The 22,496-nt window shown below is 44.9% G+C and overlaps 4 protein-coding genes across 9 annotated transcripts in view; 1 reads left to right on the top strand and 3 right to left on the bottom strand.

Annotated features, from left to right (window-relative positions):
• Positions 1–618: 618 nt before the first annotated feature.
• EPHX3 (epoxide hydrolase 3) lies at positions 619–4,293 on the bottom strand. Of its 2 annotated transcripts, XM_001367085.4 has the most exons (7): positions 3,961–4,293; positions 3,388–3,467; positions 2,996–3,153; positions 1,996–2,124; positions 1,749–1,852; positions 1,418–1,554; positions 619–1,219 (listed from the first exon to the last, which is right to left on the bottom strand). In XM_001367085.4, the coding sequence occupies exons 1-7, from the start codon at positions 4,201–4,203 to the stop codon at positions 994–996; spliced, it is 1,077 nt and encodes a 358-aa protein (XP_001367122.1). In that variant the 5' UTR covers positions 4,204–4,293; the 3' UTR covers positions 619–993. The 2 variants fall into 2 exon arrangements, with proteins under 2 accessions (XP_001367122.1, XP_056678324.1); XM_056822346.1 differs by lacking the exon at positions 1,996–2,124.
• Positions 4,202–8,137, top strand: LOC130458068 (collagen alpha-1(III) chain-like). The gene is made up of 3 exons (XM_056820988.1): positions 4,202–4,216; positions 4,275–5,758; positions 7,704–8,137. Exons 1-2 carry the CDS (start codon positions 4,202–4,204, stop codon positions 5,451–5,453), a joined length of 1,194 nt encoding a protein of 397 aa, XP_056676966.1. The 3' UTR covers positions 5,454–5,758; positions 7,704–8,137.
• The window catches only part of BRD4 (bromodomain containing 4), a 165,882-nt gene continuing 151,330 nt past the window's right edge, over positions 7,945–22,496 (bottom strand). For 3 of the 5 annotated variants that reach the window (XM_056822341.1, XM_056822342.1, XM_056822343.1), the window contains exons 12-20: positions 21,145–21,197; positions 20,604–20,967; positions 19,864–20,415; positions 11,650–11,762; positions 11,397–11,559; positions 11,147–11,277; positions 10,610–10,821; positions 10,012–10,258; positions 7,945–9,546 (exon numbers count right to left, since the gene is read on the bottom strand). In XM_056822341.1, coding sequence (XP_056678319.1) covers positions 9,478–9,546; positions 10,012–10,258; positions 10,610–10,821; positions 11,147–11,277; positions 11,397–11,559; positions 11,650–11,762; positions 19,864–20,415; positions 20,604–20,967; positions 21,145–21,197 — 1,904 coding nt within the window. In that variant the 3' untranslated portion in view covers positions 7,945–9,477. Of the gene's footprint in view, positions 9,547–10,011; positions 10,262–10,609; positions 10,822–11,146; positions 11,278–11,396; positions 11,560–11,649; positions 11,763–19,863; positions 20,416–20,603; positions 20,968–21,144; positions 21,198–22,496 lie in introns of all 5 variants that reach the window. The other 2 variants (XM_056822339.1, XM_056822340.1) reach the window with 1 other exon arrangement.
• On the bottom strand, positions 16,336–19,654 carry LOC130458270 (adenylate kinase isoenzyme 6-like). Its single transcript, XM_056822347.1, has one exon. It carries the CDS (start codon positions 17,108–17,110, stop codon positions 16,595–16,597), a length of 516 nt encoding a protein of 171 aa, XP_056678325.1. The 5' UTR covers positions 17,111–19,654; the 3' UTR covers positions 16,336–16,594.

Below are 22,496 nucleotides of genomic sequence, written 5' to 3'. Positions count from 1 at the left end.
CTAACTTTATTCTGCCACCTAACCATCACCTTAATGTTCCTCTTTCAGGTCCCTCTGATATCCTCTTTGATGCTTCTCTTCCAACTGGTCATTTTTATCACCCAGTCTTGATTTGGAGAAACTCAAAAGTTCCAGTTTACACTTTTAAATTGCAGAGCAAATGACACAATCAAGGGAACCCAGGGACCCAAATGTTTTTTATATATTCCTAACTCTGAAATTAATCCATCTCTCCTCTCCTTCCCCTTGCCTCCCCCACTACTCTGCTCCAACAGTCTCCTCTTCCACAGTTGGGTTTCTATTATCATTTCAGCTACTTCTGTGGGAGAAGGTATTGTTAAAGGCCCTTCTTCTAATACTTCTGGCCCTTGGTCTGTTTTTCCTACCATGCTTAAAAGTAAAAGTCCTGAGAAACAGGAACAAGATTTATAGTAGGCCTAGGCACCCAGGTCAGTGAACACCCTAGAAAAGCTCCAGAGCAGCAAGTTTCTTGTCTCTAAGAGCAAAGCAGAGACAATGGGGAGAACCCAGGCCACAGTTTCACTCCCTGTCCTTGTTCTTGATCCCAGACTGTCCTTGAGCTGAGGCCCCAGACAGAAGGAAAGAGTCACAACAGGGCAGGGAGTGGGAGATTTATTTCTGCGCATACATCATAGCTATAAGGCCCCCTTGATTTTTCACAGAGGATCCTTTCTTTGTAGCAGTGAAGGAAAAGGGCTTCAAGAATTATTAGGGCTCAACTGGGACCAGCCAGGAACTGAGGGGACAGGGAAGGACAACATGAGTTTTGGAAGTGGGGGAAGCAGGGGATGACTAGGCGTCTTTGAAGAAACATGGGAAGGGAGCAAAAACCATGGAAATTAGAGAGGGAAGGTGCTTCTACATTTAGGTCAAAAGCTAGCTTGTTTCAAGTATGGCCCCATTTCCTCCCTTGTCTGGAGTGGGCCTTGGAGGGAACAGAAAACTGGAATGTTCATATCTGAAGAATCATGACTAGTCCTTGAAACGCCGAAGAAAAGACCACATGTAGTTATGCATCTGTGCTGGCTGTCCTTGGGGGATCCAGTGGCCAGCATCAGGCAGGATATGGAACTGCAGGTGGTCTGACACAAAGTGTTTGCTAATACTAGCCACAAGTCCAGGTTCCAGGTATTGGTCCTTCTCACCCCATAACAACAATGTTGGTACTGTCAGCTGCTGACGTTCTAGTGGGAAGTGTCTGGAAGGCAAAAGGATGTAGGTCATTTATCAGGGCCAATGATTTCCTCAATACCTTCTTGTTCCTAATTATGCCTACTCAGTTTTCCTACTCTTTCAAATTTCCTTCTCCCTGCATTCCCCTTAAAATCACCCCATCATTCTTTCCAAAATCAATCTTCCCCTTTTTCTAGTTGCTCCCACTCCTACAAATCATTACGTGAAAAGATTGCGGTAGTAGTTGAGGGGGCCAGTGAGGCCATGGATCTGGGAGAAGCTGTACAGGAAGGTTTCTAGCTCCTCCTCTGTAAGGCCAGGGATTCCAGTTACCGGATGTATCATGGTTTCCTTTAAGATCTGCAAACATGCATTCTTCTTCATTACAAATGTCCCCCAACAGCTCTGAGAAGTAGTTTTCCCATCCCAGTATACCATCTCCCTCCCCACTTCCATCATCCCATTTCCCCTCATCTCTCCCACCCAATTCTGCCCGCCACTGCCACCCCCCCACCCTTTGCCCCAATCTACCAAGCAGAAAGAAGGAACAGAACCTTAAAGTCAGAAAGAGAAAGCAGTTTCTCAGGCAACCAGGGTAGTTGAAATAGGAACACATAACCGGAACGCAAAAGCTGGCTGGGATGCTGCATGACATACTCTGGGCAGGGAAAAGAATAAGGGAAACCACCCATATGAATTCCTTGGGAAGCAGTCCCCTGCTCAGAGCTCAGCACCCACCCCTCATCCCTAGGTCTGGCCAGTCCACCCTATCTCCTAATGTTTTCCCCTCTTAGCACATACCTTGGTAAACAGACATAGGGGCAGCACTCACTATCACCAGCTGCTGCACCATACTTGGGTAGTAGATGGAGAAATTCCAGGCCAGAAGCCCGCCCCAGTCATGGGCCACCAGGACACATGTTGAGTAACCTGTCAGTGGTGCAGGGATTCCGGGTATGGGTGGGATAGGACAGGTGTGAATTTAGGAGACTAAAGTAGAAGGTATAATAGAAAAGGTGCTAGAATTGGAAGGGCAAGGAAAATCAGCAACTTGGCCCTCCCGGACCATTAGTAGGATTCTGATGAAGAATAGAGCCTCAGCCACTAAGGAGAGTAAGTAAATCAACCCTGTAGCCCTCCAATACCACCAAGCCAAGAAGATGCTGGGCTGAAAGGATCACAGCCTCAGTCTTCTACATGAATCAGGTATCTAGACATCCTGAAGGAAAACTTCTAAATGCACCAATCATCTCCTGCTAACTTGGGAAATAGTATAGAAACTGGCTTGAAATGAGTTCATAAGGCCCTTGGGGTTCTGACCATCATGTCCTTACTATTGCAGGTGCTTGTTCCAATCTTTCTTTTTCCCTGGGGATCAAAAACATACACAATGGTATCCTTATAAGCCATCTAGTCAAATAGCCCTGTTCACTGATCTTTGTTATTCTAATCCTTTTCCTCATCTGTAAAATGAAGAGAATGGACTGGATATTCTCTAAGGTTGTTCCAGCTTTTTTTTTTTTTTTGATGAGGAAGCTTAGGGAAAATGCTGAAGGATTTGAAATGATAGCAGTATTGAAAGGATGCTCAGATTTCAGAGGAGGCTCTAGCATACCTCACAGTTTCTAGAGGCCCTTCTGAAATTTCATGGAGGTGAAACAGAAAGCTTGGACTAGAACTGAGACTATGGACTTGGACCAGGGCCATTTCACATTCAGTATGTCACCACTTGAAGGAAATGCCCATCTATTCTGTGACCCTTTAGGCACCCACCCCAATGCCATGCCCAGCCTTAAGGTACCTAAGCCCTCAATAATGTCTTTGATGTCTATTGTCAGGGCATCAATGGTGTAGCTCTTCAGACTGGTGGGTGAATCTGAGATTCCGTAGCCCCTCATGTCCACTGCTACCACACAGAAGGCCTCGCCAAACTCTAAAAGCTGGTATCGCCAAGAAAACCTGTGGGACCAGTAAGGGGTTGGAGGTGATGGTTGAGTCACCTCCCTCCCAATCTTTCCAGTGGGACTGGCTCAACTAGAGCAAGAGAGGTGGTTTCCAGTTAGGGCTCGACCTTTTACTAGGGTCTGTTTAAGACATCAAAATGTCATGGGGATGGGATAGAGGTGGGAATGGGGAGAAGAGGGGGTGGCTGCTGCTTCTGGCTTTCTCTCTGTTCCCTTCTCTGCCACATACCAGTTTTGAGGGAAGCCATGGAGGCAGAGCATCAGTGGTCCATGGCCTCGAATAACGTAATGCAGACGCAGGCCAGATGTCTGGGAGGAAGAAAGCTGGAATCAGGGTCCCTCCCTTCCAAGCTCTTCTCAGCTTCTTCCACCACACTAAGGGTGCAGTAGATGAAGAGAGGCCAGGGATATCTATGCCTACAGTAACCTCCAATCAAAGAGATTCCATCTCCTCCCGCCTCAGTTTATTGGTTTCTACGATGAGAGGATTTCATCAGATAATTTCTAGTCTCCCTGGGTTCTAAATGTAGGATCCCAAGATATGATGGGTTTAGACTTGCACCCATGATCTTGAGGGGAAGGGAGGGATTCCAGGTTTCCCATTTTAAGGCTGGTAGGGAGCTCCCTCTCCCTGTTTGGAAGCCTGCCCCCCCCCCTCCCAGTTTTGCTCAAGAGAAGCTTTCCTAGCTAGGTGCCTATGACCCTTGCAGCCCCTGCTCCTGGTTTTGGGCTCTCCTCCCCCAGCCTTTCTTCAAAAGTTGCCAGGGTACCACACTCCCCCCCTTCCACAGGCCAAGCTCACCTTGAGACTCATGAAACAGTGCTGCCCGAAGGAGGGGTCGATCAGGTACGATGGGATCTTGGTTCGTGGGCGGCCACAGCAGCCTCGATGCGGTTGACTTAGCACGTGGCCAAGGGCCTTCCCTGAATAGACAACAGCAGCTAGGCATGCTCCCCAGTACACCAGGATCCACATGAAGAACCGCAGCAGCCTCAGCGACCACCGACAAGGCAGCAGCAATGTCGATACCAGGATGTTCGGCATGTCTTCATGGAAGGTGGTTCTTTCCACAAAAAAGGAGGAATAGCTGGACCAAGGGAAAAGTGCAAAACTAGGTTCCTGCTCCTCCTGAGCTAGGTCTATCAGCTCCTCCGGGGATTGGCCGCCCTGCTCCTCGGGGGCGTGGCCGCTCTGTTCCTCGGGGGCGTGGCCGCCCTGCTCCTCGGGGGCGTGGCCGCTCTGTTCCTCGGGGGCGTGGCCGCCCTGCTCCTCGGGGGCGTGGCCGCTCTGTTCCTCGGGGGCGTGGCCGCTCTGCTCCTCCGGGGCTAGGCCGATTTGCCTCTCTGGGGCTTGATCGCCGGGCTCCTCGGGGGCGTGGCCGCCCTGCTCCTCGGGGGCTTGGCCGATTTGTCCCTCGGGGGCGTGGCCGCTCTGCTCCTCCGGGGCTAGGCCGATTTGCCTCTCTGGGGCTTGATCGCCGGGCTCCTCGGGGGCGTGGCCGCCCTGCTCCTCGGGGGCTTGGCCGATTTGTCCCTCGGGGGCGTGGCCTCTCTGCTCCTCGGGGGCTAGGCCGATTTGTCCCTCTGGGGCGTGGCCACTCTGCTCCTCCGGGGCTAGGCCGCTCTGCTCCTCGGGGGCTAGGCCAATTTGCCCCTCTGGGGCTTGATCGCCCTGCTCCTCGGGGGCGTGGCCACCCTGCTCCTCGGGGGCTTGGCCGATTTGTCCCTCGGGGGCGTGGCCGCTCTGCTCCTCGGGGGCGTGGCTGCTCTGCTCCTCGGGGGCTAGGCCGATTTGTCCCTCTGGGGCGTGGCCACTCTGCTCCTCCGGGGCTAGGCCGCTCTGCTTCTCCGGGGCTAGGCCAATTTGCCCCTCTGGGGCTTGATCGCCCTGCTCCTCGGGGGCGTGGCCACCCTGCTCCTCGGGGGCTTGGCCGATTTGTCCCTCGGGGGCGTGGCCGCTCTGCTCCTCGGGGGCGTGGCTGCTCTGCTCCTCGGGGGCTAGGCCGATTTGTCCCTCTGGGGCTTGGCCACTCTGCTCCTCCGGGGCTAGGCCGCTCTGCTCCTCCGGGGCTAGGCCAATTTGCCCCTCTGGGGCTTGATCGCCCTGCTCCTCGGGGGTGTGGCCACCCTGCTCCTCGGGGGCTTGGCCGATTTGTCCCTCGGGGGCGTGGCCGCTCTGCTCCTCCAGGGCTAGGCCGATTTGTCCCTCTGGGGCTTGGCCGCTCTGCTCCTCGGGAGCTTGGGTTAACGAGGACCCCAGAGGATCCAGCTCGAACACCTAGCTGGCTCGTCTAGCTCCAGCTAAGAAGGGAACGAGGAGAGCTCGAGCCGGTGTGGAGCTTGGGGGAGGGGGCAAGGCCTCTGAGGCCCCGGCCGGCGCTCAGCCCGGCCTCTTTCTGGGGGGTGGGGCAACCGCGTGACTCCTCCCATAGGCTGCGAGGTTTCCGCTCCCTACACCTCTACCACTTCCCGACCTCAATGAGTTTCCAGGCCCGCCCTTCTAACCTTTCTTAGCTCGGATTGGGTAGAAGCACCAAGAAGTCACACTGAAGGAATGAAAATGGCCGAGCCTCATTCTGAGGCCAATCAAATACCCTCAGGTATTCCGCAAGGGGAGTTATTAAGAATATGTGAAGTCCCTCTTCCCTCGGGAAGCCGTAAGATGGCAAAGCAGGTGTGGGAGGGGCTCACCACCGCGGCCTGGCCGATGGTCTCTCTTTACACCCCTCTAGGAGGGGGCAAGCCACGCAGTAGGTAACGATGACAAAACAATACAAACTTGGTTTAGAAATAAAAGGTGACTGCTCGCCCTGGGGTTCCCGTCACAAGAACCTAGAATCCCAGCTGCAACTCCTGTTGCTCTACACAGCCTCTCCGAACCCCTCAAACATGGTTCTCTTGACCCCCCCCAAAAAAAAGCCGCCTCAAGGGTCACTTGATATTCAGTACAAATGTTTATTTTGCAATGAGAACTGCACAAAAAAAACCTTTAGTATATAAGTGAAAATTCTATTAATTTCCTTCTTCTACAAATGTCTAAAGTGTTTAATACAAGCCTCAAATTCACTGACATTATTAATGGCCAAGCGATCCATCTGTGCATCCAGTACAGTGGGAGATTGTACACATCTCTCTCATTCTCCTGTACAGGGCACAGAAAGGGGGGAGAGGGGAAGAAACTCGCCAGAAGTACATCTTGGGGACTAGATTCCTAGAGGGGAAGGAGTGGGAGGGAATCAATATGAAGTATGGGCAAGGTAGGGAAGGAAAAAAATTAAATAGTGGCTCCATCCTATTGCAACCCAATCATAAGCACACAAATGAGTCAAACAGGGAAAAAAACTTTCTTGAAAGCAATACCTTTGGCAGAACAGTTATTCCTCCAGCTAAACATGCCTGGTGCTGCCTGGCCTAGGAAATACTCCCAACACAACAGAAGAAAAAAATGAAAGAAAAATAAAAGTTAAAGAGGGGGAAAAAATCAAAGAACAAAAACAAAAACAAAACAAAAAAAAAAACAAAAAAACCAGGTCAGTTGCACTTTAGGAACCAATGGGCCCAAATGCCTTCTACTCCTGGAGGGAGATGTGCACCCTGGGCTCAGGATGGTCATAGCCTTCTCTCTAGCTAGAAGCAATACCTCCAGGCTTCAAACCTGCAGTAATTTGGCAAATCCTGAATTCAAGAGAAAAAGAGTTTTAAAGTAGGGTCACTTTTAAATTTTAGTTAAAAAATAAAACTGGGAAGACTAAATGTCACTACTAATACATTTCTTTGCATACAAATAAATTATAACATTTTTATTTTACATCCATAGGCCCACTCTCAAATTGGACTCAGCTGGGTGTGCATGTGTGTGTAAGCCCCTAAATGGGTGGGCAGGGATTTGGTGGTTTTTATATACAATCCCAAAAAGGGAGATGGGGGGTAGGGGAGGAGAGAAGAATCTGGCTGTGTTTATGTATATATGTGTGCATGTCTCTTTTAGATGATGTACATTTAAGAGTACCTGGTAAACCCTGAGCTTAAAATTAAAGGAGTAGGGGGTTGAGGAAAGGGAAAGGAGAAATATCCAAAGTGCTTTCACAAAAGGGGTGGGAAGAAAGAATGAGAAGGAATACTGTCAGAAGGTCAGGCCTCCATGGTGCTAAGAAAGAGGCTGGGTATGGGGCTCCCTAAGGGGCAGAGGAAGTAAGAGCCCACCTCCCTACAACTTTGCCTGGGAATAGCAAAGCTTCTATTTTCTTTGAGGTCCACAGCCAAGCTAAGCTGATCCTCTGCTTAACACCTTGTGGCTTCAGCACCCTGGAAGATTCTGGGTAGTTCTGCTGCCTCATGCAGTGGAGGAAGGGAGTTCCTCTTCAAGCTACCCTGGCACTGATGTCTGCTTCAAAAGGAGGGATTTTTTTCTGCCTAATATCCTACTTGTTTCTGTTGCTTCAACTGGACCCAAAAGCTATGGCCACCCAATTGAGTTCAAGATGGGCTTTGGGTGCCACAGCACAAGGCTGCAGCTTTGATTCGATCCTTTTTGTCACATTCCAGATCACTTCTTCCTGGGCTTCTGATATACTGTTGACTACTTGGGAGGCAGTGGCTCAGGAGACTAAAACTCAGCATTCAAGGAAGGCAGGACTGGCAGAAGGTTGGAGGCATCAATAGGAGGAACAAGGATCTGGCTGACTGAAGTGTTTCTCTCATCACCTGCAAGGCCATTACCCTAATGTTCCAGGCCCAGGTCTATCACAAGGAGAGAGTTCAAAAGAAATATCAGTAAGACGCCAGCTTTTTAAAAAAAAAGAGATGCGTTTATTCCATGATCAGTACAGACCAAATGCATATTCACCGTATTAAAGTCAAACCAGTTAATTACTCCAGAGTTTGGCCAACACTGAGGCACCAGTATTGTACTGTATAGTGGGTACTCATGGCACATAACCTTGTGAACAGTTCAAATTATAAAATTAAAAAAAAAAGAGTAAAGAGAAAAACACGCTGGGCCATGGGTGGGGAGTAAGGGTAGGGGTGAGACCACTGATGGTGGAGGGGGGTGCCCACCATCTTTGCTGTGCCACACACGTCCAGCCCTGGGTCCACTCCCTTCCTGGTATATAAAACAACTTGAAACAGATATGACATTTAAAAAAAAAAAGAAAAGGAAGAAAGGAAGGAAGGAAGACACACACCAAAAAAAAATTAATAAAATAAAAAAAATAAAAAAGATGCAGCTTTCTGGTTTTACAATTAAAAAATATAGACTAATAAAGTTTGAAATTGAGTAAAATATAAGCAGTTTTTTTGTGTTTTGTATTTTGTTTGTTTTTTTGTGTTTGTTTTTTTTTACACCAAGTTTGGTGGAGTCACCAACAAACCTCAAACAAATATATGCCAACTATATTCACTATACAATACAGCCACGGTCACACACTACCCACAGTGCGGCGCCCCCTCCCCCCACCCCCATTGCCACCACTCAAAGGAGTCGAGACGATAACACCCATTCCAAGTTAAGCAGTGCCTTTGTGTCTGAAGGAAAATTAAAAAATAAAAATTTAAAAAGAACAGAAAGGAAGGAAGGCAGAAAGAAAAAAAAGGCGGAAAGGAACTGACTTTGGTTGGTAGTCTCGCTCCCAGGCGAGGCCTCCACACACGCGTGCTATGACGACCACCTCACTCCAAATGGCCATGGACACTCACACACCTCCACTGGACTATTCCCTTTTTCACAAGCGAACACTTACAGAGAAACGGATCTCAGTTAAAGGCTCGAAGGGGATGGGGCAGGGTAGAATTCTGTTCAAGGCAAAGCCAGTGTGACTAGGGACTTTAGGCAGCTGGGGGCTGGTCCCAACTGTTATCACCCCCCCCCCCCATCCCAACAACATGGGTGGGTTCCTGCTCTCCATGGACTACCTCTGCTACCCCTGGTCTTGTGGTGTGGGGTAGAGATAGTGGTAACTGATGCCAGGGTGGGAGACAAGGCCCCTGATGGGGCTCCTAACTCTCAAGGTTAGAAAACTGGTAAAGAACGTGACATCCTGGATATACTGTGAATACGTCTGGCATAGAGGAGGACCTCATTCATGCCTAAGAACCACCTGGTCCAGCGCTTGCTTGAGGTTGGGTCTGACTTCAGTGTGTGCAGGGGGTGGGGAAGTCCAACGGTAAGGCAGACTCTGCTGATCCTTGGCTGACAGACCCACGACGGGTGGAACATGCACAAGGGCTGGGCCCAAGGGACACCCCCTCCCAGCCGCCAGTAACACTAGGCAGAGTCAGTTTTGCCAGAAAATCAGAGTCAGAAGAAACTCAGGCGCTATCAGAAAAGATTCTCTTCAAATATTGCCAAAAGATCACTCTGAAAATTCATGTCAATGGTAGCTGCCATCTAGAGAGAGGGGGAAAAAGATAAATCAGAAGCCATGTTCTAGCAGCTAGTCCCATCCCTTCCTGCTGCTGCTCCTTTCCCCAGATTGGCACCTCACCCCATCTTTGCTCCACCCATGGGATTCCACTAAAAGATGCCTCCCTCTTTTTCAAGGGGATAGTACAAAAAGTGCCACCTCTGGAAAGTTTTTCTCATCCTACACTGATCTTTCTCTGAGAAGTCTCTGGGAGGTTTTCAGTCTATCATTGTAAACACTTGTTCTGTTTTCCACACCTGGTCGTGGTTAATCTCAAAAAGTCTCGAGATGATGTGTCCTACTTTTGTATGCCCCCTTCCTCCCTCAAGTATCCAATTTAATTCTAAGCATACACACAGACCTTTTAAAAATACACAGCTCCCATTTGAAGGCCAGCTGAGTAACCAGGATACAGTGCCAGCCAGCCCCTAGAATATACTCCAACTTACCGCCTCCCTGCGCCTTCGCTCTTGTTCCCGTTTCCTGGCCAACTCCCTCTGTTGATCCAGCATGGACTGGGAGGCCTGGGGCTGAGAGCTTTGTGCTTGGGGAGCTGAGGAGGCTGTAGCTACTGGTGGCTGCTGTTGTTCTGGTCGCTGCTGCTGCTGCTGCTGCTGCTGCTGCTGCTCCTGACGCCTCCTAACCTCTTCATGAGCCCTCCGAGCTTGCTCTAGGGCATCTTCCTCTTCTCTGCTCCTGCTAGAAACAAGGGACCCTAATGAGATGGAGGGAGGCCTTCTCCAGAAATCGAGTCTTCCTTCCCCTGGGACAAGAAAGGGAGATGTTTGAACCCCACCAGAAGAACCTTTCACTTGAACTTTCCCAAGTTCAAATCTATCCTCAGGCACTTACTAGCTGTGTGACCTTGGGAAAATCACTTGACCTTTGTCTCCATTTCCTCAACTGTAAAATAGGGATAATAAAAGCACCAACCTCATTGGATTGTTGTGAGGATCAAATCCGATAATATTTGTAAAGTATTTCAAGCAGTGGCTAGCACATAACAAATACCATATAAATGTTGTTATTCCCTCTCCCTTCCTTCACCTCATCCTCTCCTGTTCCCTTCTTAGTCGCTCTTTTTCCTTCTCAGCATGCTCAGCTTGGGCTTTGAGGGCCTTTTCTCGCTCCTCCTTCTCTCGAGCAGCTCGGCGAAACTGTTCGAAGCTGTCACTTGATGACTTGGCTGTAGAGGACGGAGTGGTGGGGTGTTTCTGGACTAGGCTGGCCCAGGAGCCCATGTTCTTGATCTTGAGATCCTAGTCAAATGAGAAAAAGTTTGGTTAGGGACAAGCTGAATAACTCATTCCAGAACACCCAAACCTATGACCTAGTAAGTTCAGAGGCTTCTACTGATTAGTTTACCTATATTAAAGATCATATCAGTCTTCTAATAGGAACACAGAGGGAGGCAAGGGACACAGCCTTAAGTTCCTTCTTTCTAATATTTTGTATATTCTCTATACACATTCTCTATCCCACTTAGGCATATGGTTGAGAAGCCATCTCCTGATGATTTGTTCAAGACTGGAAGAAAAAGTGTGTGAGCTAAGCTTTTGAGATTTTTAGGAATATTTATTTTACCTTTTTGGGAGCAACTGGGGTTTTGGGTTCTTGTTTCTGCTTGTCCTTGTCTTGACCCACTGCTGGGGGTGCACTCTGTTCAGGAGGTCGGATCACAGGTCTGCCAACATCTAACGGCTTTATTTCAGGTCCTGAGACACAGAGAGGAAGGCTGAAGGGCCAGATCTTAGCATGACACTGAATTTCAGTTTGATTGGGGGTTGGGGTGTGAGAGTGGGGTACACAAGAAAGAACCAATAAACTAACTCACGTTGAGGGAGATGGACAGGGGCCTTGATGTTCTCAGGGTGCTTAGGGGGATCCTGTCGAAGGGAAGGGCCAAAGGGTTCATTTCGGATGATGGGAGAGTGGATCTTCTCCTCCTTCACTACTACCAGGGGTTGGGACTGCACTACTGAGGCTGCTCGAAGCTCCTGAAATAGCACCACAATTTTTAAGGTAAGGAACTTAATATTCCCATTTCAGCTCCCAACCTCAAACTATTGACCAATAAACTCCATTACCTGTTTCTTGGGTTGGACGTTTTGCTGTGGTGGAGACTGGTGAGCCAGACCCTGGAACGCTGGCATTTGAGGGGAATGCATCATGAGTGGGGAGGGAGCTTCTCGTAGATGACCTATAATGGGGACATACCATCAAAATCGGTAAACCTAAGCACAGAAATCTGCCAGTGATACTGATACTTATTAGAGTCAGGATCACATGCTCGAAAGCAACAACCCACTAATATAGCAGAGGAACTAGGAATGATTGGGAATTGACTGACTGGCCTTCCCTTGCACTGGTTTGCTCTTACAATAGTGATCACATTTCACAATAAAAAGCACTATTGGGCAGACTGATGAGTTGGTATTTCTGAACCAAACTTCAGTTACAAACTAATTCATCAGGCTCCAAACCCTAGCAGGGCAAGCTAACTTTTAGGACTATATATCTGGTAGGAACTAGAGGCTCCTTAGGACAAGGAAAAATGAAGACTTGACATATAAATTAAGGTGCCAGTAAAAGTTACTATAATTCAGATAATGGAGTTTAGCCTGCTTCTGAGGCAGCATTCCTTGAGTTATGGGACTGGAGGGATAGATTCAAGGGCCCTGATGACTCCACTAGTCAACAAATAGCTACTACCAAGCTTTAATGTCTGTCTTTTGTCTTTATTCACTGTTGTTTTGTACTAATTTATATCCATATTGTACCCTACCCCTCAAACTCCTTCAGAGAAAGGGCTATTTTGACCGTTTATTTTTGTGACCCCAAATGCTAAGTAAGCACAGAGCCTTGAATTCAGTAATTAAGCAGTTAATGAGAAAGTCAAAATCACACAGATTAAACAGCTTCTCCATCTACTCAGTCTGTGCGGTGTTACAAAGAGTCTAAATTCTAGAACATCTATCTTGCTTCTTCTTTCTCTTGGGAAATGCTAACAGAAAAGGGAGGATCTTTCAAATGAAGATTTTGAGGGTCTAAGGACTCCTAATCAAAGTTCCATTAGGGACATGTCAGAAAAAGCTTGCCATCCTAAAGATGATTGTGGTACTGCCTTTCTTCAAAGTTGGAAGTATGGCCTTGCATGTATCACAGTAGAGGGTGGTCATTGCAGTGTTTGACTTGGGAAGCCCTCTTTGCTGTGCGAGATAAGACCAGTCAATACACTTTGTGGTACAAAGTCTTTGGATTTCACATCAGGCTTGCTAAACTTTAGTTGAAGCACACTGCATCTTACCACCTCCTGTTATTGTTGTGTAACTTGATCACCATGTCTCCACATAAGTGCTGCTGACAAAATGATTGCTCATTTTCATTACATGCAAATATCTTGAAGAACTAGTCCTGGAAAATTCATTTCCTACCCACTCAACACATCCAGGATTGATTCCAAAAACCTGATGGGTGGTGGTACAGCTTCTCAGTCTTCATTCTCTAGAAACTTAAATGCCTTACTGCTTCCAAAATTGTTTACAGGTAAGAATTAGCAGTGTGTAAGGCAATAGATACTCTAGATAGGTCGGTCTAAATGAAACACTCTATCCCCCTGAAGGAACAGTGTCATATCTGATGAGATACGCTAAAGTATTTTTAGAAAGTCTTGCTCGAACTCTTTTTTTAAAGATGGGCCAACAGTACCAGAGAGATTACACAATTTGTCCAAGGTCAAAGAAATAGTAAAAAGAGGCAGGCCCCGTAAGAACCCAGGTCTCCTAATTCTGAGATTTAGTGCTTTTACAACTAGATTATAATAGCAGTTTCATTCAGTAGGGTTAAGCTCATATCTCATTTTTAAACAAAACTAGTAAATTTGTGCCAAGATGGTATCTCTTCCTTATTTCTAGGAGATTAATTTCATTTGTCAACATCACTCTCCTATAAGGGTAGCGGTTATTTTTTGGTTTTAATCATAAGTCCAAAGAGAACAGAATGGTGAATAAAATGGAGTTAATAAATTGAGTCTAGCCTGGTAATTCCTTAGGGCTTGGCCCCATTAGCATTTAGTGGTTTTATTAATGATGTAGCCAATAAAGGTAAGGATAATCTGCATATTTATTGATGACAATGCTAAGAATATAAGGCTAAATTTAATTAAGATACAATTTAATAAAGATAAATCTAAAGTTGACATTAATTCAAATTATTAACTTCATATGTATAAGATGGGAGAGCTCTGGCTAAAGACAGGATGATCAAACAATCTAACATAGCTTTCTGGCTACATTAAAGAGTCATGACACATCCCAGGACTCTGTTAGTGTCAGACAATATTTGGAGGATTCTATTCAGATATAGTCATCTTTTTGGAAGGGAACTGACAAGTTGCTTGGAATGAGGTTTCACAATCATGTCACTTGAAGCCTGGTTGAAAGAACTGGGAATGTTTAGACTGATAAGAAGACTAAAAGGAATAAATTTTAAAAATATTTGAAGGACTTCATGGAGAAGGATCAGACTTGTCTAGCTAGCATCCAGAAAAGGCAGAATTAGAACAAAAGTGGCAAGAGAATTTCATTTCTGTGCAAAAGCAGAATGGGCTGCCTCTAGTGGTATGGTTTCTTCTACTAGATCTTCAAGTGAAGACTAGCTAGATTGGATGATTGACAGGCATATTTAGTTACAGGATGGAGTAAATGGCCTACTTCTGACTGATATACCAGGTAAGTTGGTACTGGGGCCTTCAAAAGAGTGTAAAGGCTAACTTTAGTAATTAAATCCCTGGTGACCAATTAAATCTACTCAGTCCAACCATAAAATTAAGACATCCTAGGCATGAGATATTGATAACAGAACAAGACATAAGCAGACCCAGTTCATTGGTAAGGCACACTTTCTGGACTTGGTTGTTTGAAAGTAAATATTTAAGTGATTAAGATGCACAAAATAGCTGTTCTTAAAAAGGAAATGGCTTTTCAGAATAGAATCCAACTCTTTCTGTGAGTCTTTTAAGGGAAGCGGGGATTCATTTGGGACAGAGAGACCAAGTGAAGATCTGACTTAATTGCTTTAGTTCAATAAAATTTTAATATATTGATAAAACCAAACACAGAATCATAAAACTTCTCTTTTCAACACATTAATTGATGTCTGTTATCATCTTGCCTCTTTATGTTCTTCTGAAAACTCTTCTATAGACAAAGAACTAGATTATGTTACTTTCTAACTCCCACTAAGCCTTCTATGTTTACTTATGCTCTTTTTTTCCTTTTTAAAAACCCTTACACCACCTTCCACATTAGAATATTAGAATTGGGACCATATTGGTTCCAAGGCAGAAGAGCAAGTGGTAGGGGCTAGGCAATGGGGGTTAAGTAACTGTCCCAGGGTCACACAATTAGGAAATGTCTGAGGCCAGATCTGAATCTAGGACCTTCTGTCTCTAGACCAGGATTCTCAATCCAATGAACCACCGAGCTGCAACCCCACCAAGTTTTCTTTTAAAAATAATTTTTTGATATAGTTTTCCTACCACATAATTTTTTCTCTTGTATTCCTTCACTTCAATACCCCCTGCTGAAAGTAGCTATCCATAACATCTTAAAGAAAAAAAAATCAGCAAAATTGATCATCATGTTGAAAAAAATCTTAAAAGTATATGCAATGTTCTACATTTGTAGACTATCCATTCTTTTCTTTGGTCTATATTTGTTCTTTATAATTTTGTGACTTTTTTTTGAATGGGGGAGCTATAGGTTCCATCTACATTTTTGTAGTCATTTTATATTTTTTTCCCATGGCAATACTTCTTTTACTTTGTATCAACTCATCTACATCTTTCTATGTATTATTCATAACTTCTTGTAACACAGTAAGATTTAATTGTATTCACATAGCACTACTTATTTAGTTATCACCCAAACAATGAGCTTCTACTTTGTTTCTATTTCTTTGCTATTACAAAAGGTACTGCTAGAATTATTTCAGTGCATGGGGGCTTTCATTCAGGCAGTTTTTATTTTTTTATTTTTTTTTTATATGTTGAAATTTTATCTAATTACCACCACCTATAAGGTAGCAAAGCATTATCACATGAATTTTCATGGAATTTAGCAAGATTGAAATTAGTCAACCAATAAATTAATATTTACAGTTTCCATGGGTGCTATTTCCTGTTTACATATGGAAAATGTGATTGGCTTACTCTTCCAAAGAGACAAATATCAGTGCTAGGATCAGCAGTGACTTTATAGGCAAAAGAGCTCAGTAAACTCTTATACTTAAAAAAAAAAAAAGAAATTAAATGCTATTTTCTCAAAAATCTCACCATTTACTTTGTGACTATCCTAATTTTACCCAACTTCCAAGATTAAAAAAACAAAAACCCCCAGCAATTCACTAAAAGAACACTTAATGTCATCAAAAAAACAAAAACAAGCCTTACTTTCTGTCTTAATAAGACTCCAAGACAGAAAGGCAAAGGCTAGGCAATTGGGGTTAAGTGACTTGCCCAGAGTCACACAGCAAGGAAGCGTCTGAAGCTAGATTTGAACTCCAGGCCTGGCGCTCCATCCATGGTGCCACCTAGCTGCCCCTTAATATGTTATGTTTATAGCTTTATTCTTAGACTTTTTTTTTTTTACTTTTAAGTCAGCAGCAGTTCTTCACCTTCATTTTCTTTTACATGTTAAGTAAAGATTTTCACCTATTTTCTCAAATTCACTTACTCTTAAGTAGTTTACCAAATTAAATGAGAATGCTGGGTATTTCCTAAACTTAAAAAGTCCTTAATGCCGTATTCATTTATTTCAGGGTTTTCAGTTTTCTCATGGAGAAAAAAAAAATTAATTCAGCCATAACTCAACCTTATATTTTGCCCACCTGTTACTTCCACAACACAATCTTGGATAGTAAAATCCGGTGTATGTTGTCTTAATTTCTATTGTATAGGGAGGGAGAGATCATCAAGAAAATCTGTAACCATTATGTGGAAAGCCTCGAGAATCCATGCTTTCCCCTCAAGGTTCAATTATTATCTTTTATCCACTCCTCAATCCATTTAATTATCTGATCTAAATTACTCTCTAGTTCTTCTGGTACATTGCTGGGCAGCCGGTGTACTATTTCAGGCTTGTAGGAGGCCATGGCTTCTTCATAAAGAATTTGGAAAATTTCACACTGAACATTGTCCTGTAGTTTCTTTATACTGTATCCCCTCTTTTCAAGTCTTGTATATAATACAGAATTATCTGTTTGAAGTACAAAAACTATATGAAACCATCGTTCGGGGAAGAAGTCACAGCCATGGTAATCAACGATAACTCCACCTTCTTTCATTTTATTTTCTAACTCATCAACTACTCTGTCTTCATCCAAAATGGGATATACATATTCTTCATCAAATCCATCATATAACTGTCCTTCTTGTGCTAAATCACCCACATTAACGTATTTCAGTCCTGTTCTTGATGCAAGTTCTTTACCGAGTGTGGTCTTTCCAACCCCTGGTGTACCCGTAAGCAGGATGTTGGGCAGCCTCATGGTCGCAGTGGCGCCGGCCCCGCCCCGGCCGCCCGCCCGCTCGCTCTCCACGTGGGAGCAGCCTCAGGCAGTTTTTAAAAGAAAGATTTGGAAGAGAAAAGAGGGTGACTAAGTTCAAATTTAGGGGATAGGCCGTGCAAAACTCCAAAGAGAGAGTGTGAGGGAAATAAATAAAAAAAGACTACTTAGTATGGCTAGACTACAGCCTGCAGGAATTTTAATACTGGATTCTGGATATAATAATGAAACCAGGGTATCTGTTGAGTAAGGGAGTGAGATAGTTCTATGTGCACTTTTAAGAAAATCACTTTGGCAGAGCAATGTAATAGGTTGGGGAGGTGAGAGACGGGACTGAGAGAGTAACAGAGCATTAAGCTACCATTCATAACAGTCTAGATGAAGGAGGAAAGTGAGTGGAGATAAGGGTTCAGAGACACTGTGGAGTGAGGAGTGAAGAATAACTCGGAGGTGATGGAATAAAGGAAAATAAAAAGGGGGAAGGGTGGTGGTGGTGGGGTATGTTTGAGATGTCTATGCAACTAGAACTCAGGAGAAAGACTAGGGCCCAGATATATAGATCTTGGTTTTCTGTAGAGAAGCTAATGAGGACATTAAATGAGAGCGTAGGAAGACAAGAAAGTCTACAGAGACTTGGGGAATATCTACAGTGAAGGGGTAAGATATAGATGATGGAAAGTGAAGGAATTGCAAGACAGATAAAAAAGAACTAAGAATGCTATCATGAAAATCCAGAGGAAAAAGATTGTTCAGGAAGAGATGGGTAGTCAACAGTATCAAATGCCACAATGAAGTTAAGAATGAGGAGACTGAGAAAAGACCATCAGGATGACTGACTTAAGTCTTGCCTTTGACAAATACTAATTGTGACTGAGCCAATTCCTCAACTTCTGTGTACTCTGACAGTTCTAAGTGACTAAATTATTAGCAAACATTCCAGAAATTAAGGCTCCAATCCAACAGATTACCAGAGGCAGTAATATCAGTTGGCCTATTGGATAGAGTGCTGGTCATAAAATCAGGAAGACCAGAGTTCAAATTACACCTTGGACATTTACTATAGCAGTGTATGTGATCCTGGGTAAGTCACTTAATCCTGTTTGTCTCAGTTTCCTCATCTGTAAAATAAAATGGAGGAGGAAATGGCAAGCTACTTCCAGTGTTTCTACCAAGAAAATCCCAAATGGGGTCTCAGAGTTGGAAAGGGCTGAAAAATGATTCAGCGACAAAGAGAAGGAATAAACTTTCAAAGGCCATCTAATCTCACCTATCCCGAACAAAGAATTCCCTCTACAAAATCCCAAGACAGTGGAAAAGGTGTGATAAATTATAAAATGGACAACATAGTCAACCACTCTTAACTTAAAGCTGACCCCCATCCAAAGCCCAGAGGCTTTCCATAAACCAAATATATAGAATACTGTTTAGCAGGTTAGGGTCTACTCTTAAAGAGTTTCTTCAATTTCAATATTCACTTCACATTATGTATTTCATTTTGTTGATACACTGGGAATTTCTGCTCAAATGCTGACATGAGAGAGGAGTTTTAATTTTGCTTTTTTCAAAGCTCCTGCCTATGAAGTCAGTAATACCAAGTGGTCAATGCAACAATTTTCCCCAGGTGGTTTAGTAATTCCTTACTGATACTACTCTTTTCCAGGTTGCATTGAGTAGCTCTGTTCATCTAGTAAGCCTCAGTTAGCATGAGGCAGCTCACTTTTGGACCTAATTTACCAGACATCAGCTAAAAGTTTTATTCTTTCCACTCAGAAAACAAACCCTAAAGTCAACATAAAAATAGATTTATGCCACCTAGCCATTATCTTATTGTTCACATGCTATTAACAGGAATGACTTTTTGGGCCAATCAAGGTATCACCCACAAATCTGCTTTTATTCCTACAGAAAATAATGGATTGGGAGGAACTCCTTTTTTATACTATTATATGCTTTCATTACCGTTGCCTGGAATATTACTATAGTAGACTAGTCAGTCTTCCTGCCTTAAGTCTTTCCCCAATACAATCCATCCTGTACTCAGCTGACAAAATAATTTCATCATAAATTGCAGGTTTGACCATGTTGGCCTCCTACACAATAAAAGATAGTGGTTATTACCCTCATGATCAAATATAAAATGGTCTTTCTTGGCACTTCACTATCTGACCCCTTCTTATCTTTCTAGTCTACTTAACCATATACTCTACAATTCAGTTATGTTGACCAACATGTTGCTCCCTCACATGGGGATTTGTAATCTATATTTTCAGATCCCATTTTATTTTTTGTATCCTCATTATGTTTGTATCCTCATTACTCTATTTTTTTAAACCATTATCTTCTGTCTTGGAGTCAATACTGTGTATTCCCTCCAGGATAGAAGATCGATAAGGGCTAGGCAATGAGGTTAAATGACTTGTCCAGGGTCACCCAGCTAGGAAGTGTCTTGAGGCCACATCTGAACCCAGGACCTCCCATCTCTAGGCCTGGCTCTCAATCCACTAAGCCATCCAGCTGCCTCCTACTCTCTCTCTCTTTAAAGAAAAAAAAATATTTTTAACTGTTCATTCTGAATATTATGAGTATATGCACAAGTATTCTAGAATTACCTATTCAGTAAATAAAACACAAGATGATATTACAGGGAAATTCCAAACAGGGCTTGAAAGAAGCCCTCATTCTTAGAGCCACTGTGTATTTCCCATGGTGTTACTTATTCCCTATTTGCCACTTACTGGTTGTGTAGGGATCAGACTTATGGTGCCGTGGTGAAGGATGGTGTTGGATGACTTGCTGAGGCTTGGCTGGCTGCGGTGGCGGCGGTTGTTGCCCTGGAGGTGGGTGGGTGGGCTGCTGGGGAGGGGGTGGTGGTTGCTGAATATGGGGAGGAAATTGCATGGGCTGCATGTGCATGGGCCGTGGTGGGGGTTGGTGCTGCTGCTGCTGCTGCTGCTGCTGCAACTGTTGCTGCACAGAGGGATGAGCTGGAGGTGGTAGGGGAGGGGGAGGCTGGGATTGCACCTTCACAGAAGGGAGGAGAGGGGTGGATGGCTGCACCTTCTGTAGCTGTTGTAGGTATATCTGCATCTGCATGGGAGTGAGAGGGGGGGTAGGCGGCTCTTCATCCTCTAATAGGACTTGGGGTGGCTGAGGCATAGGTGGCTGAGGGAGAAGGGGCTGCTGAGAGAGTGCAGGTGACACAGCTGGGGGGCGGGTTGGCTTGGGGGGCAGGGCAGCAGCTCGATTGCTAGGCCTTGATGGCTGCTGGGGCAGAGCATTGTGCAAAGCTGAAAGAAAGAAGTAATAATTCAATTTCAAACAACATACAGCCATCAATACCTCCCCTTTTCTCCCCTGCTGGTTAAGAAACTTTGCAGCAGAGTAAGATCTCACTATGGGCAGCACCATTACTATAGGTCCCTTGGAAACCTTATTCTACCTTTACCCCCCTTTCATCTCCTGCTCCATTGCTTACCTGGAGGAGAAACTACTGCATGCTGGTTGAGATGAGGTGGAGTGCTGTGCTCAGGCGGCTGGGGGAGGTGGGGAGGCAGCTCAGTTTGGGAGAGGTGTATGATCGGTTGGGCAAAGTGAGTGATGGGATCAAAGACACTCCCTGGGAGTGAGTGCTCAAGAACTGGCACCTGGGCAGGGATGAAGGGAGGTGGGGAGGACTTCATTGGTGGGGCTGTCTGTTGAGGGATAGATGGAGGGGCTGGTGGTGGTAAGGGCTGCTGTTGTGGTGGCTGAGGCTGGGCTGGGGGCTGCTGTTGTGGTAATTGGGTTGTTGGTGGGGGAGGCTGCTGCTGTGGTGCCTGCTGATGGTGATGATGGTGGTGCTGAGAAAAAGATATAACAGGTAAAGAGTTATGAAAAGAATGACTTAACAATCCAGTTCAGAATAAATTGTAGGACCTATTCTTCTTCAAAGAGCAGAGGGAACCCAGCAACCCTCTTTCCAGAAATCTGAGAAAGGGTTTCTTGTCCACATAGTTAAGCCATATCCAGTTACTTACCTTCTTTGGTTCCCGCCCAGGATGACCTTTCTTTTTGGATTTTGGTGCCATCTCTGCAGAGAAGAAAAGATAAGGTCCTACAGCTGAAGTAAAATTAGATAATACTGGCTGGGGGGAAGGGGTAGGGACTAGAGGTGTAGAACTTTAAGACAGTGAATAAAGCATTCAGCAAAAAAAGTTGGGCAATTGGGTTTATTTGAGAGAAGAGTAAGGGCGTTAATATATATAGGCCAAACACCCATAGCCATTATTCTTTTTTTTTTAAACCCTTACCTTCCGTCTTACCAGAAGAGTGGTAAGGGTAGGCAATGGGGGTCAAGTGACTTGCCCAGGGTCACACAGCTAGGAAGTGGCTGAGGTCAGATTTGAACCTAGGACCTCCCGTCTCTAGGCCTGGCTCTCAATCCACTGAGTTACCCAGCTGCCCCCTGCCATTATTCTTATTAGGTCAATCACAGAGTCTCCAGAAAATTACACGGGGAGACTAAACCAGGGAGTTAGGGCACTGCTGCAATTGCCATCCAAGAAAAAAAGGCTCCTTCCCCTTTCCCTACCCTCCTTCAGTTCACACTTCTCCTTTAATGTTTCCCACCTCCCCTCCCCTTTCTTTCATTTCAAAGGAGACCCAGGAACCTGCTCAAGTGGGACACAGAGGGAACAGGCTTCCCTCTTCTTTGTTCAGGCCCCATTGTTGAGCACAGTCCAGCAGTTTCCACATAGTATCTTCAGCTAATGTCCAGCCCCAGCCCCCCAAAGTTTCTTTTCTATTTTCATTCTTTTCTAAGGACCAAAAATCCACGATGTAGGAAGCTTGTGCAGAGTTACACCAAACCATAACTATGTCAAACCCAATAAAGACCTCCAAAATACCTGCCACTGTCAGTCTGTTCCTTAGCCAAGAGATTCAAATAGCTATTTCTGAGAGGGTCTCATAAATCTAAGTCTGGCAAAGGCAGGAAAGAAGCTGACAAAGAGGAATGCCATAAGGTCTACAAGTAAAAGTAGCCAGCTTCTAAAACCCATAGAGAAAGAAATCTGTGACAGAATGGGGCAGCTGCTGAAATTGTGGAGTCATGGGATTTTGAAAAGAATCTTGTGAAAGACTCTCAATGTGTCTTCCCTTCCTCCAAGTCACTGCTTTAGGCTATAGATCACAACCTTACCTCTATTTTCCAGAATAGGAAAGGCTCCTACACTCTAAGAGCAAACTGTTGGGGACAAGTCTGGAGTCCTAAAGATTATTTTCCTCATCCAGTGAAACAAATGCCTTTCATGCTGAGACTGTTTCAGTTATTGGCTTTTTAATGCCTAGTGTGAAGACAGTGTCTAGTAGTTGATTAATAAATATTTGT

The sequence above is a fragment of the Monodelphis domestica genome, chromosome 3 (genome assembly GCF_027887165.1).
Source record: "Monodelphis domestica isolate mMonDom1 chromosome 3, mMonDom1.pri, whole genome shotgun sequence".
Classification (NCBI taxonomy): domain Eukaryota; kingdom Metazoa; phylum Chordata; class Mammalia; order Didelphimorphia; family Didelphidae; genus Monodelphis; species Monodelphis domestica.
Note: the sequence above shows the minus strand (reverse complement) of the source record. Positions and strands in the feature narration are given on the sequence as shown.